The sequence below is a fragment of the Pyrgilauda ruficollis genome, unplaced genomic scaffold (assembly GCF_017590135.1).
Source record: "Pyrgilauda ruficollis isolate IOZ18807 unplaced genomic scaffold, ASM1759013v1 scaffold3, whole genome shotgun sequence".
Lineage (NCBI taxonomy): Eukaryota > Metazoa > Chordata > Aves > Passeriformes > Passeridae > Pyrgilauda > Pyrgilauda ruficollis.
Genome location: NW_024524377.1, coordinates 20,717,976 through 20,731,834, shown reverse-complemented (window position 1 = coordinate 20,731,834; position 13,859 = coordinate 20,717,976). Strand labels below are relative to the sequence as shown.

At 40.2% G+C, this 13,859-nt stretch overlaps 1 protein-coding gene across 4 annotated transcripts in view; it reads left to right on the top strand.

The window, feature by feature from the left end:
- Positions 1-13,859, top strand: part of TTN (titin) — a 236,211-nt gene that overhangs the window by 207,704 nt on the left and 14,648 nt on the right. For all 4 annotated transcript variants that reach the window (XM_041473527.1, XM_041473526.1, XM_041473525.1 and 1 more), the window contains 22 exons: positions 110-406; positions 506-1,093; positions 1,191-1,493; positions 1,617-1,913; positions 2,372-2,659; positions 2,747-3,046; positions 3,145-3,447; positions 3,608-3,913; positions 4,019-5,785; positions 5,881-6,177; positions 6,754-7,041; positions 7,140-7,439; positions 7,520-9,586; positions 9,679-9,981; positions 10,065-10,370; positions 10,459-10,749; positions 10,873-11,172; positions 11,275-11,580; positions 11,832-12,137; positions 12,236-12,517; positions 12,793-13,386; positions 13,488-13,775. In XM_041473527.1, coding sequence (XP_041329461.1) covers positions 110-406; positions 506-1,093; positions 1,191-1,493; positions 1,617-1,913; positions 2,372-2,659; positions 2,747-3,046; positions 3,145-3,447; positions 3,608-3,913; positions 4,019-5,785; positions 5,881-6,177; positions 6,754-7,041; positions 7,140-7,439; positions 7,520-9,586; positions 9,679-9,981; positions 10,065-10,370; positions 10,459-10,749; positions 10,873-11,172; positions 11,275-11,580; positions 11,832-12,137; positions 12,236-12,517; positions 12,793-13,386; positions 13,488-13,775 — 10,377 coding nt within the window. The remainder of the gene's footprint in view (positions 1-109; positions 407-505; positions 1,094-1,190; positions 1,494-1,616; positions 1,914-2,371; positions 2,660-2,746; positions 3,047-3,144; positions 3,448-3,607; positions 3,914-4,018; positions 5,786-5,880; positions 6,178-6,753; positions 7,042-7,139; positions 7,440-7,519; positions 9,587-9,678; positions 9,982-10,064; positions 10,371-10,458; positions 10,750-10,872; positions 11,173-11,274; positions 11,581-11,831; positions 12,138-12,235; positions 12,518-12,792; positions 13,387-13,487; positions 13,776-13,859) is intronic.

Sequence of the window (13,859 nt, the reverse complement as noted above, 5' to 3'; positions counted from 1 at the left end):
AATTGGTTTAAAACCTCATTTTCTTGATCCAGATTGTGTTCCTTTGTAATTGCTAATATAAAAAGTCAATATCTTTTATATTTTTAACCTGTTGCACTTTTTTCCTCAGAAAAACCCAGCCCACCAGAAAAGCTAGGAGTAACAAATGTCACAAAGGACAGTGTTTCTCTTTCATGGCTAAAACCAGAACATGATGGTGGAAGCAGAATTGTTAGCTACCTCCTTGAAGCTCTTGAGAAAGGACAGCAAAAATGGGTTAAGTGTGCAGTTGTAAAGACAACTCATCATGTTGTCCATGGTCTTAAGGAAAACGTTGACTATTTCTTCAGAGTGTCTGCAGAAAACCAAGCTGGTTTAAGTGATCCTAAGGAACTACTGCTCCCTGTTACAGTTAAAGAACAATTAGGTATGCTTCCTGGCATGAGACAAAAGTCATATTCAATTGCATTCATATTTTAAAAGATGGAACATTCTTTTAATGGTTTGGAAATGTTTTATTTTTCAGAATCTCCTGAGATTGACATGAAGGGCTTCCCTCATAACACTGTATATGTTCGAGCAGGATCAAATCTAAAAGTTGAAATTCCAGTTTCTGGAAAACCAATGCCAAAGGTGACACTGTCTAGAGATGGTGTCGCACTGAAACCTACCATGAGATTTCACACAGAAACCACTGCTGAAAGTCTCATTATCAACCTTAAAGAAAGTGTGGCTGCTGATGCTGGCAGATACGACATTACTGCTGCAAACTCAAGTGGCACCACAAAATCATTTGTTAATATTGTTGTGCTGGATAGACCTGGTCCTCCTGTTGGTCCTGTTGCCCTTAGCGATGTCACTGAAGAGAGTGTAACACTCAGATGGCAGCCACCAGCTTATGATGGTGGCAGTCAGGTTACCAACTATATTGTACTGAAGAGAGAAACAAGTACTGCTGCTTGGTCTGAAGTGTCTGCCACTGTTGCTAGAACCGTTATCAAAGTTATGAGGCTCACAACAGGAGAAGAGTACCAATTCCGCATCAAAGCTGAGAACCGCTTTGGCATCAGTGATCACATAGACTCGCAGTGTGTGATTGTCAAGCTTCCTTACAGTGAGTAACGTGCTTCTCATGCTTTACAGTGATGTTTTAGTGCTCTGATGTTGAAAATATAATTTTGTTAACAATCAATTTTTTTTGCTATCCTCAGCTACCCCGGGCCCTCCTTCTACACCATGGGTCACTAATGTTACCCGAGAGAGTATTACTGTCGGATGGCATGAGCCAGTCACTAATGGTGGCAATGCTATCATTGGGTATCACCTGGAAATGAAAGACAGAAATAGCATATTATGGCAGAAGGCTAACAAGACCCTTATTCGCACCACTCATTTCAAAGTCACCACAATCAGCGCTGGCCTTATCTATGAATTTAGAGTTTATGCAGAAAATGCAGCTGGCATTGGAAAAGCAAGTCGTCCTTCTGATCCAGTCCTTGCAATTGATGCTTGTGGTATGTACTCTCTATAAAATAATGAAGCCCAGTCATTTTGTCCCCCTGTGATCTGTTCTGTACAATAAGACAATATTCAAAATAGCGGTTAATTATTGTCAATATTCTTGTTTCCTTCTGCAGAACCACCAAGAAACGTTCGTGCCTCAGATATTTCCAAGACCTCTATCACTCTCTCCTGGCAGAAGCCAGCATTTGATGGTGGTAGCAAAATCACTGGATACATCGTAGAAAAACGTGATCTTCCAGATGGCAGATGGACAAAAGCTAGCTTCACCAATGTTATTGAGACTCAGTTCACAGTATCTGGCCTGACACAGAATTCCAAGTATGAATTCCGGGTCTTTGCAAAGAATGCTGTCGGTTCCATCAGTAATCCCTCAGATGTTGTGGGTCCTATCACATGTGTTGATACATACGGTAAGTGTTTTGCAATGATATCATGATATAATTTTGGTGTACTAGGACAATGGCTGTGCTGTTTTGTAGATTCATGGTCTTTTAAATATATGGAAAGATAGTTTACAGTGATTGATTCAAAAAGCATGACTAACTGTGAGCATTTGGGCACGATTGTAATGAGCGTCTTTAGCTGTATCTCCATTTTTAAAGTCATCTGGTATCTTTATTTTCTGAGCAAAAGAAGTCTGCCCATGGTTCAAGTGGTTATATTTATACATGTAATTGTCTTTTCTTCATAGGATTTGTTCTAACTTATTCTAGGTTTATGATTTAAATTATATATGCTCTCTTACTTTGATCTGTATTTTTCAAATACCTTTAACTACTAGATTAAATAAGGTAGTATTATTTGGGGATTTTATTAAATACAGGGCTACAACAAACATGTTTTAAACTCTTTCTTATTTTTTCTTAAGGTGCACCTGAAATCGATGTGCCACCAGAATATACAGAAGTGGTAAAATACAAAGCGGGAACTTCAGTTAAGCTAAAACTAGGCATCTCAGGCAAGCCTATACCCACAATTGAATGGTTCAAAAATGGCAATGAGGTACTAACCAGTGCACTAGTGTCTTTTGAAAGCACAACAGAATTTGCTTCTATACTCATCAAGGATGCAAATAGACTCAACAGTGGCACCTATGAATTAAAACTGAAAAATGCCATGGGTTCAGCATCAGCCCATATTAGAGTACAGATACTTGGTAAGTCTTGAGATGCAACTGTATTTTACTATTAAACAGTAATTCAGTAGTGAATACTTAACATCTTCTTTCTTCTGCCTTCCACAGACAAGCCAGGACCCCCAGGTGGACCTATACAGTTTAAGACAGTCACTGCTGAAAAGATAACAATAATGTGGGACCCACCAGCAGATGATGGTGGTGCACCTATAACACACTATGTTGTTGAAAAGCGGGAAACAAGTCGGGTTGTATGGTCTTTAATTTCTGAAAAACTGGAGGGATGTATCATAACTACAACAAAACTCATCAAAGGAAATGAGTATGTGTTCCGTGTCCGTGGTGTGAACAAGTTTGGAATTGGTGATCCACTGGAATCTGAGCCTGTTATAGCCAAAAATTCATTTGGTAAGAAATAAGTTCTATAAAATAACTTATGCAACTGAATTGTCTTGTATACTGTTTGTAAGTAGCATTGATCAACTGACATATGATTTTTTATTCAGTTACACCTGGACCACCTAGTACACCAGAAGTCACAAAGATAACCAAGAATTCTATGACTGTTGTCTGGAGTAGGCCCACTGTTGATGGAGGCAGTGAAATATCAGGATATTTTCTGGAAAAACGTGACAAGAAGAGTCTGAGTTGGTTCAAGGTCTCTAAAGAAACCATTCGGGACACCAGACAGAAGGTAACAGGTCTGACGGAAAACAGCGAATATCATTTCCGAGTTTGTGCCGTCAATGCAGCTGGACCCGGCCCGTTCTCTGAGGCTTCTGACTTCTACAAAGCTGCAGATCCTGTTGGTAAGATTCAATGTGCATTTCTTCCAATAGGTTAGAAATCAAAGGAAAATGAGTAGTTAGGGTGGGATTGTACCAACATAATTGAGGGCAGATTTTCTTCCTCTTGCAATTAATGGGATTCTGATTGGTGTTTTTTCCCCCCATAAACTATCATTTACAGATAAGCCAGGCACACCAACAAAGCTGAAAGTTGTGGATACAACCAAGACATCTGTTACCCTTGGCTGGATTAAACCTGCTTATGATGGAGGAAGTCCAATTACCCACTACGTGGTGGAAAAGAGGGAAGGTGAAGAGCAAGAATGGACTGTAGTCAGTACCAAGGGAGAAGTGAGAACAACTGAATATGTTGTATCCCACCTTCAGCCAAGTGTTAATTACTATTTCCGTGTCTCTGCTATGAATTGTGCTGGACAAGGAGAGCCTATTGAAATGATGGAACCCGTTCAAGCTAAAGATATTCTTGGTACTGTATTTCTTTGTGATTTATCATTTTCCTGTGTATTTTTTAAAACTATTTCTTATTTTACATTCCAAGTATGCATTATTAATTTTTTATTTATTTCCACAGTGGCACCAGAGATTGATCTGGATGTTGCTCTTCGGACATCTATTGTCGCTAAAGCAGGTGAAGATGTGGAAATAATGATTCCATTCAAGGGAAGGCCTCCTCCAACAGTCACATGGAGAAAGGGGGACAAGAATCTTGGGACTGATGAAAGATATATCATCCAAAACACAGAATCATCTACACTGCTTATTATTCCTCAAGTTACACGAAATGATACAGGAAAATATGTTCTTACAATTGAAAATGGAGTTGGAGAAGCAAAATCATCATTTGTTAATGTAAAAGTACTTGACACACCTTCTGCATGCCAGAAGCTGCAGCTCAAGCATGTCTCTCGTGGCACAGTTACACTGGTATGGGAGCCACCTCTCATCAATGGTGGTTCTGAAATAACAAATTATGTTGTTGAAAAAAGAGATGCTACAAAGAGGGCCTGGTCAACTGTTACAACAAAGTGTTCTCATACCACCTTTAAACTGACTAACCTGTCAGAAAAGACTGCATTCTTTTTCCGTGTTCTCGCTGAAAATGAAATTGGACTAGGTGAACCTTGTGAGACAACTGAACCAGTGAAAGCTGCAGACGTACCTGGACCTGTAAAAGACCTAGCCATGAAAGACTCTACAAAGAGTTCTGTTAAATTGCAGTGGAGCAAACCTGACTATGATGGTGGTAGCATTATATCAGACTATGTTATTGAAAAGAAACTTCAGGAAGAGAAAGAATGGACCTATGCAGGCACAAGCAAGAGCTGTGAATTTGTAGCTGAAAAACTTAAAGAGCTTTCTGTCATGGAATTCAGAGTCTTTGCTAAAAATGAAAAAGGCATGAGCGACTCTGTTACTGTTGGACCCATTACTGTGAAAGAGCTTATAATAACACCTGAGGCTGACCTTTCTGATATTCCTGGTGGTCAGATTGCAGTAAGAATTGGACATAATCTGCATGCTGAATTGCCCTATAAAGGTAAACCTAATCCATCAATGAGCTGGCTCAAGGATAACCTCCCTCTTAAAGAAACAGAACATCTTCGTTTCAAGAAAACTGAAAACAAGATAAGTTTAAGTATCAAGAATGTGAAAAAGGAGCATGGTGGCAAATATACTTTAATTCTTGATAACGTAGTCTGCAGAAAGTCATTCACAATCACTGTAATCACTCTTGGTCCTCCATCTAGGCCAAAAGCACCTTTAAGAATAGATGAAATCAAAGCAGATAGTGTAGTTTTGTCATGGGAGGCTCCTGATGATGATGGGGGAGGAGAAATTACTGGCTACAGTATCGAGAAGAGAGAAACATCACAAATGAACTGGAAGCTGGTCTGTTCAAGCGCTGCAAGAACAACCTTCAAAGTACCCAACCTTGTTAAAGATACTGAGTATCAGTTTAGAGTTCGTGCAGAAAACAGATACGGAGTGAGCCCACCTCTTGTCTCAGCAGATGTTGTGGCAAAGCACCAGTTTAAACCACCAGGTGCCCCAGGCAAGCCTGTTGTATACAACGTAACTGCTGATGGAATGAGCATTTCTTGGGATGCTCCTGTTTATGATGGTGGTTCGGAGATTATGGGATACCATGTTGAAAAGAAGGAAAGAAACAGTATTTTGTGGCAGAAGGTTAATGTTGCATTAATATCTAACCGAGAATACAGGATTACTGGACTGCTTGAGGGCCTGGATTACCAGTTCCAAGTATATGCTGAAAACGCTGCAGGTTTAAGCCGAGCTAGTGAGCCAAGCAAATTTACTTTGGCAGTCTCTCCAGTAGGTAAGTGAATGACTAATCACTCACCCGAGTAAATTCTGTTCTTGTAGATTATTGTGAGCAGTAATAAAAATAAATCTTCATTATTTTCCTTTCAGACCCACCTGGTACTCCTGATTATATTGATGTCACTAGGGAAACAATCACCCTGAAATGGAACCCCCCTCTGCGTGATGGAGGCAGTAAGATTGTGGCTTACAGCATTGAGAAGCGGCAAGGAAGTGCAGACCGTTGGCTCAGGTGTAACTTTACTGATGTCAGTGAGTGCCAGTATACAGTTACAGGGCTCAGTCCAGGTGACCGATATGAATTCAGAGTGCTTGCAAGAAATGCTGTTGGTACCATCAGCCCACCTTCACAGTCTTCAGGCTATATCATGACCAGAGATGAAAATGGTAAGAATTCTTTTAAAATATGCTTGGATATTGAAGCCAGATAAAATTTATGGCTGTACTGATGGGAAGTGGGAAGTCAAGGGGCAAAGAACTTGTGACTGAGGTCCTCCCGGTCAATTCAGAACATTTACGTTCATACTCCAGGGTGGGAAGGTCTAAATTAAAGACCCACGTCTGGCAGACATACATAATCAATTGCTGAAAAGCATGGCACTCTACATTGCTCTTGGATAAGCAGCAGCAGCAAAATTGGAAAGAAGGCATAGACTGTAATATTCCAATGCACTGAATAATCTCAAAATTAAAATGTGCCTCAGGTTGCTTGGCATACTATTAACGCCGCATATTAACCATACCTTTCACCTTTATATATGTGCAAATATATATATATGATGCACTTATGGATACTTACAGGAAAAGTAAGTTTATCATTCATATAATAACTGCTATTTAGAGAATGCCATTTTGCAAGTGAAATAATTTTATATTTCACATACTTTTATAATTAGTAAATTTAGAAGAGTACCAGAAAACTATTTAGCTATATGGAAATTGATTTATATTTTCCCTTTTTAGTTGCTCCAACAATTGAATTTGGTGCTGAACACTTTGAAGGCCTTACTGTTAAAGCTGGAGAGAGCATTAGACTTAAAGCTCTAATCAGAGGACGTCCAGTACCTAAAGTGACATGGTTTAAGGATGGTAAAGAGATTGATAAAATGATGAATATAGAAATAACTACAGCTATTGGATATAGTACAATCTTCATTAGAGATGCTGTCAGGGAACATCGTGGAGTGTACACAGTAGAAGCCAAAAATGCATCAGGCACTAAACGAGAAGATATTACCATCAGAGTACAAGGTACTGTACTGCACCAAGCACTTTCAGCATGCTTTTTTAAAAATAGTATTTTATTATAAGTGTCAGCAAATTATAACTGTGAACCTTTGAAATTGCAGACACACCAGGAAAAGTTGGTGGACCAATACGATTCACAAATATCACTGGAGAAAAAGTCACATTATGGTGGGAGCCTCCAGCTAATGATGGCTGTGCTTCTATTTCTCACTACATAATTGAAAAACGTGAAACCAGCAGGATTGCTTGGGCATTAGTTGAAGATAAATGTGAAGCTTGCAGCTATACGGCACTTAAATTAATTAAGGGCAATGAGTATCAGTTCCGTGTCTCTGCAGTGAACAAATTTGGAGTTGGCAGACCATTGGAGTCTGATCCAGTTATCGCACAAATACCTTACAGTAAGTTTCCACCTCATTCTGCACAAATACCCATGGAGCTACCATCTTGTCCTTCTAATAACATTTTTCTTTGTTTTTAGCTCTCCCTGATGCACCAGGAACTCCAGAGCCTACCAATGTAACAGGAGACAGTATCACACTCACATGGGCAAGACCAGAGTCAGATGGTGGAAGCGAGATAAATGAGTACATTCTTGAAAGGAGAGAAAAGAAGAGCATGCGCTGGGTTAAAGTATCCAGTAAGAGGCCCATTACTGAGAACAGATACAGAGTAACTGGCCTTATTGAAGGCAATGAGTATGAGTTCCATGTCATGGCTGAAAATGCTGCAGGGGTTGGACCTCCAAGTGACGTTTCAAAGCTGATTAAATGCAGAGAGCCAGTCAGCCCACCAAGTGCTCCTAATGTTGTCAAGGTGACAGACACATCAAAGACTAGTGTAAGCTTAGAGTGGACAAAGCCAGTTTTTGATGGAGGCATGGAAATAATCGGATACATCATTGAGATGTGCAAAGCTGATCTTGAAGCATGGCAGAAAGTCAATGCAGAGACTGTTATTGCTACTAAATATACCGTTGTTGATTTGGAGGCAGGAGAACACTATAAATTCAGAGTTAGTGCTGTCAATGGTGCTGGCAGAGGAGAAAGTTGCGAAGTTCCTGCTTCAGTCCAAACCGTGGACAGGCTTTCTGCACCTGAAATTGATATTGATGCAAACTTCAAGCAGACTCATATTGTAAGAGCAGGTGCAAGCATTCGTCTATTCATTGCCTTCTCTGGAAGGCCAGTTCCTACTGCAGTGTGGTCCAAAGCAGATGCAAATCTTAGTTTGCGTGCTGACATTCAAACAACTGATTCATTCAGCACGTTGACTGTAGAAGAATGCAATAGGAATGACGCTGGCAAGTATGTCTTTACTGTGGAAAACAACAGTGGAAGCAAGTCTATTACATTTACTGTCAAGGTTTTGGACACACCTGGTCCACCAGGTCCTATTACCTTTAAAGATGTGACTCGAACATCTATTACTTTAATGTGGGATGCTCCTGTTCTAGATGGAGGTTCTCGTATCCACCACTATGTTGTGGAAAAACGTGAAGCAAGTCGTCGTAGCTGGCAAGTGGTGAGTTCAAAATGCACTCGACAAATCTTTAAGGTCACAGATCTAGCAGAAGGTATGCCATATTACTACCGAGTATCAGCAGAAAATGAATATGGTGTAGGTGAACCCTGTGAATTAACAGAACCAGTTGTGGCCACAGAAGAACCTGCTCCACCTAAGAGACTAGATATTGTTGATACAACCAAATCTTCTGTAGTTTTAGCTTGGCTTAAACCTGATCATGATGGTGGTAGCCGTATTACTGGTTACCTTCTTGAAATGAAACAAAAAGGATCTGACTCCTGGACTGGAGCTGGACAAACCAAGCAACTTACTTTCACCGTTGAAGGCCTTGTGGAGAACACAGAATATGAGTTCCGGGTCAAGGCGAAGAATGATGCTGGCTACAGTGAGCCAAGAGAAGCTTTCTCTTCTGTTATTGTTAAGGAGCCACAGATTGAACCAACAGCAGATCTCAGTGACATAAGCAGACAGCTTATAACATGCAAGGCTGGAAGCACCTTTACTATTGATATACCAATCAGTGGGCGCCCAGCTCCGAAAGTGACATGGAAACTTGAGGAGATGAGGCTGAAGGAAACTGAAAGAGTGACCATCAAGACAACAAAAGACCGAACCACGCTGACTGTCAAAGACAGTATGAGAGGTGACTCTGGTAAATACTACCTTACACTTGAGAACACTGCTGGTGTGAAAACATTTACTGTCACAGTGGTAGTCATAGGAAGGCCAGGTCCTGTCACTGGCCCAATTGAAATATCTTCTGTATCTGCTGAGTCCTGTGTGTTGACCTGGAAAGAACCTGAAGATGATGGCGGTAGTGACATTACAAACTACATTGTAGAGAAACGTGAATCTGGCACAACAGCATGGCAGCTGGTGAATTCCAGTGTGAAACGCACGCAGATCAAAGTCAGTCATCTCACAAAATACCAAGAGTACAGTTTCCGAGTAAGCTCAGAAAATCGATTTGGTGTCAGCAAGCCAGTTGAATCAAAAACTGTAGTTGCTGAGCATCCATTTGGTAAGTGAAACACTTCTCAAAATTTGTTCTTTTCTTCTGACTGAGGTATTTATAATTACTGACATTTTCTTCCCCACCTTTTTTGTGTTTAGTCCCACCTAGCCCACCCTCAAGGCCAGAAGTCTATTCTGTGTCTGCAAGTGCCATGGCCATTCGCTGGGAGGAACCCTATCATGATGGTGGCAGCAAAATCATTGGATATTGGGTGGAAAAGAAGGAGCGCAACACCATCCTTTGGGTGAAGGAGAACAAAGTACCATGCTGTGACTGCAACTATAAAGTCACGGGGTTGGTGGAAGGCCTGGAATATCAATTCAGAACCTATGCTCTAAATGCTGCAGGTGTTAGCAAAGCTAGTGAAGCTTCCAGACCTGTAGTGGCTCAAAATCCAGTTGGTAAGTATTACTTTTAGAGTTACATTGTTACATAGAGCTAAAATAGGATTGCCTTTATCATTTTTTCTGCTTTATTCCTCCAGATCCACCGGGAAGACCAGAAGTAACAGATGTCACCAGATCGACAGTGTCACTGAGCTGGTCACCTCCACTTTATGATGGTGGAAGCAAAATAATTGGATATATTATTGAGCGCAAACCATATAACGAATCTGGTGATGGACGTTGGCTGAAATGCAATTATACCATTGTCTCAGAAAACTTTTTTACTGTGACAGCTCTTAGTGAAGATGAAGCCTATGAATTCCGTGTACTAGCAAAGAATGCTGCTGGTGTGATTAGCAAAGGATCTGAATCAACTGGTGCTGTCATTTGCAAAGATGAATACAGTAAGGAATATTTACTTGGAACGATTAAAAACATATTGTTCTATTTTTGGTACTGTCATGTAATTTTTTTCCAAATCTCTTTTTCCAGCACCACCAAAGGCTGAACTTGATGCCAGACTGCAGGGAGAAGTTTTGAGCATTAGGGCTGGATCAGATCTTGTTCTTGATGCAGCCGTTGGTGGAAAACCAGAACCGAAAGTCTTCTGGTCCAAAGGTGACAGGGAACTGGAGCTATGTGAAAAGATATCTCTGCAATATACCAGCAAACGAGCTATTGCAATTATCAAGTTCTGTGACAGAAGTGATAGTGGAAAATATACCCTAACAGTTAAAAATGCCAGTGGGATGAAACAAATTTCTGTTCTTGTCAAAGTGCTTGGTATGTATCCTGTGATTAGTATTGATACTTAGTATACTGGAAAAAAATCAGCATTCTTTTAAATAAGAATGAGAAGCTTTTCCTTAGCCACTAATGACAGTATTTATTTTGATTCCTATACAGATTCACCAGGTCCATGTGCAGGCAAAATCACAATTAGCAGAGTAACAGAAGAGAAATGTACTCTGGCATGGAACATTCCTGAGGAAGATGGAGGTGCAGAAATCACTCACTACATCATAGAAAGGCGTGAAACCAGCAGACTTCACTGGGTTATTGTTGAGGCTGAATGCCAGACTTTATCAACTGTAGTAACAAAACTTATTAAAAATAATGAATACATTTTCCGTGTGAGAGCTGTCAACAAATATGGAGCAGGTGTTCCACTTGAATCAGAAACTGTGATTGCCAGGAATGCTTTCAGTGAGTGTTACCCTTCCATTCTGCATCAGAATTTGTGGAATAATTCTCATGGATAAACAATGTGTTGAACAATCTTTTTTTTTCTCACTTTTAAAAAAATAGCTATTCCAACCCAGCCTGGTGCTCCTGAAGAAGTGAGTGTTGGCAAGGAGCATATCATTATTCAGTGGTCGAAACCAGAATCGGATGGTGGCAGTGAGATTAAGGACTATCTTGTGGACAAACGTGAAAGGAAGAGTCTGCGCTGGACACGAGTGAATAGAGATTATACCATTTATGACACCAGACTGAAAGTCACTGGTCTCATGGAAGGGGGCCAGTACCAATTCCGTGTCACTGCAGTGAATGCTGCTGGAAACAGTGAACCCAGTGAAGCTTCACAATACATGTTATGTAAAGAACCATCATGTAAGTTTCTATATTAAAAATATGTTTTAATATTTATTTATAATAATGGAGCATTAACTCACATTGACACTTTTACTAAGAAACCCATAACCACACATAAACTCACTGAACTAGTGAATAGTATTGGAATAACGTAAAAACAGTTATAGTTCATATTAAATGCATTTCCTGGAATTAGCTGTCTGGAAATTGGTTTTGACTGTAAAATGTTTTCTGTACCAATATAAAATGCATTTTCTTCTTTTTCAAAGACACTCCTGCATCACCTTCAGTTCCAAGAGTTGTGGATACTACAATGCACAGCATCAGTTTAGCATGGTCAAAGCCCACATATGATGGTGGTGCTGACCTCTTAGGCTATGTTCTTGAAATGAAAGAAGAAGGCAGTGAGCAGTGGTATCGAGCACATACAGCCGCCACTCTGAGGAATGCTGAGTTCACCGTGACGGGTCTTAAAACAAACCAGAAATACCAATTCCGAGTTGCTGCAACAAACGTGAATGGTATGAGTGAATTTAGCGAATCATCAGCAGAAATAGAACCTGTGGAAAGAATAGGTAATTAAAAAACCTAATATATATTTTAAGTAAACTATATTTTCCTTTAGGACTTCTGTAAGATTAACTAATTCCATATTTCTTATACCCTTCATCAGAAACACCTGAACTGGAGCTTGCTGATGATCTGAAGAAGACAGTTACAGTCAGAGCTGGTGGCTCCCTGCGCCTAATGGTCTCTGTATCTGGCAGACCTGCTCCTGTAATCACATGGAGCAAGCAGGGTGTTGACCTTGTCAGTCGAGGTATTATTGATACTACAGACAGCTACACTCTGCTTATTGTGGATAAAGTTAATCGGTATGATGCTGGAAAATACGTCATTGAGGCTGAAAATCAATCAGGAAAAAAATCTGCAACTATTTCTGTGAAAGTGTATGGTAAGTACTGCTACAATTGTATGTGAGCATTACAGTACTCTGCATGCTTGTTGCTCAGAAATAAGTGTCATTCATTTCCAAAGGAAGTTTGCATTTTAAATAACATGAGAATGAGAAGTCAGAGAAACAATCTAATCCAAAGGAAAATTCATCATTTCTGGAGCTGTGCTAGTTTATAAATCAAATCCCAGCATTTTTGTTTTATGTGGAAGTAGTCATTGACTGTAAAATGAAAGGATCCAAGTAGGAAAAAAAAAATTGTTTGTTTGTTTTAGACACACCCGGTCCACCACCTGCAGTGAGAGTTAAGGAAGTATCAAAAGATTCTGTGACACTTACTTGGGACATTCCAGTCATTGATGGTGGAGCCCCAGTCAACAATTATATAATTGAGAAACGTGAAGCTTCCATGAGAGCTTACAAGACTGTCACTACCAAATGCAGCAAGACATTTTACAGAGTTACTGGACTTCTGGAAGGAGCTTTGTATTATTTCCGAGTACTACCAGAAAATATTTACGGCATTGGTGAAGGCTGTGAAACATCTGACGCAGTACTGGTATCTGATGTCCCCATGGTACCACAAAAACTCGAAGTGATTGACACCACTAAATCAACTGTTACACTTGCTTGGGAGAAACCACTGCATGATGGTGGCAGCAGATTGACTGGCTATGTCATTGAGGCCAGCAAAGCTGGAACAGAAAGATGGTTGAAGGTAGTGACGTTGAAGCCTACGGTCTATGAGCATACCATTATCTCTCTCAATGAAGGTGAACAGTACTTGTTCCGGGTCAGAGCACAGAATCAGAAGGGCGTGTCAGAACCACGTGAGATTGTCACAGCAGTGACAGTTCAGGACCGAAAAGGTAGGTGTCTACTGTTGAAAACAATATGGTCAAGCTTACACCAAATGAATGTGATAGTTACAAAACAGGTATTTAAAATATCAATTATTTTCTTTCCTTAGTTCTACCAACAATTGACTTCACTGGAATACCTCAGAAGACCATCCATGTACCTGCTGGCAAGCCCATTGAATTAGCCATTCCAATTGAAGGACGACCACCTCCAACTGCATCTTGGTTCTTTGCTGGTTCTAAACTAAAAGAATCAGAGCGCATCAAAATGGAGACTTCTGCCAAAATGGCCAAATTAACTGTGCGTGAGACCACCATACATGACACAGGGGAGTATACACTTGAACTGAAGAACACAACTGGAACAGTTACTGATACAGTAAAGGTTATAATCCTTGGTAAGAGTTCATCAAAATAATTGTCCATGACCTTCCTCCATTCAAACTTTTTCATGAGAAATACGATTCTTTTTTTGCACCTGT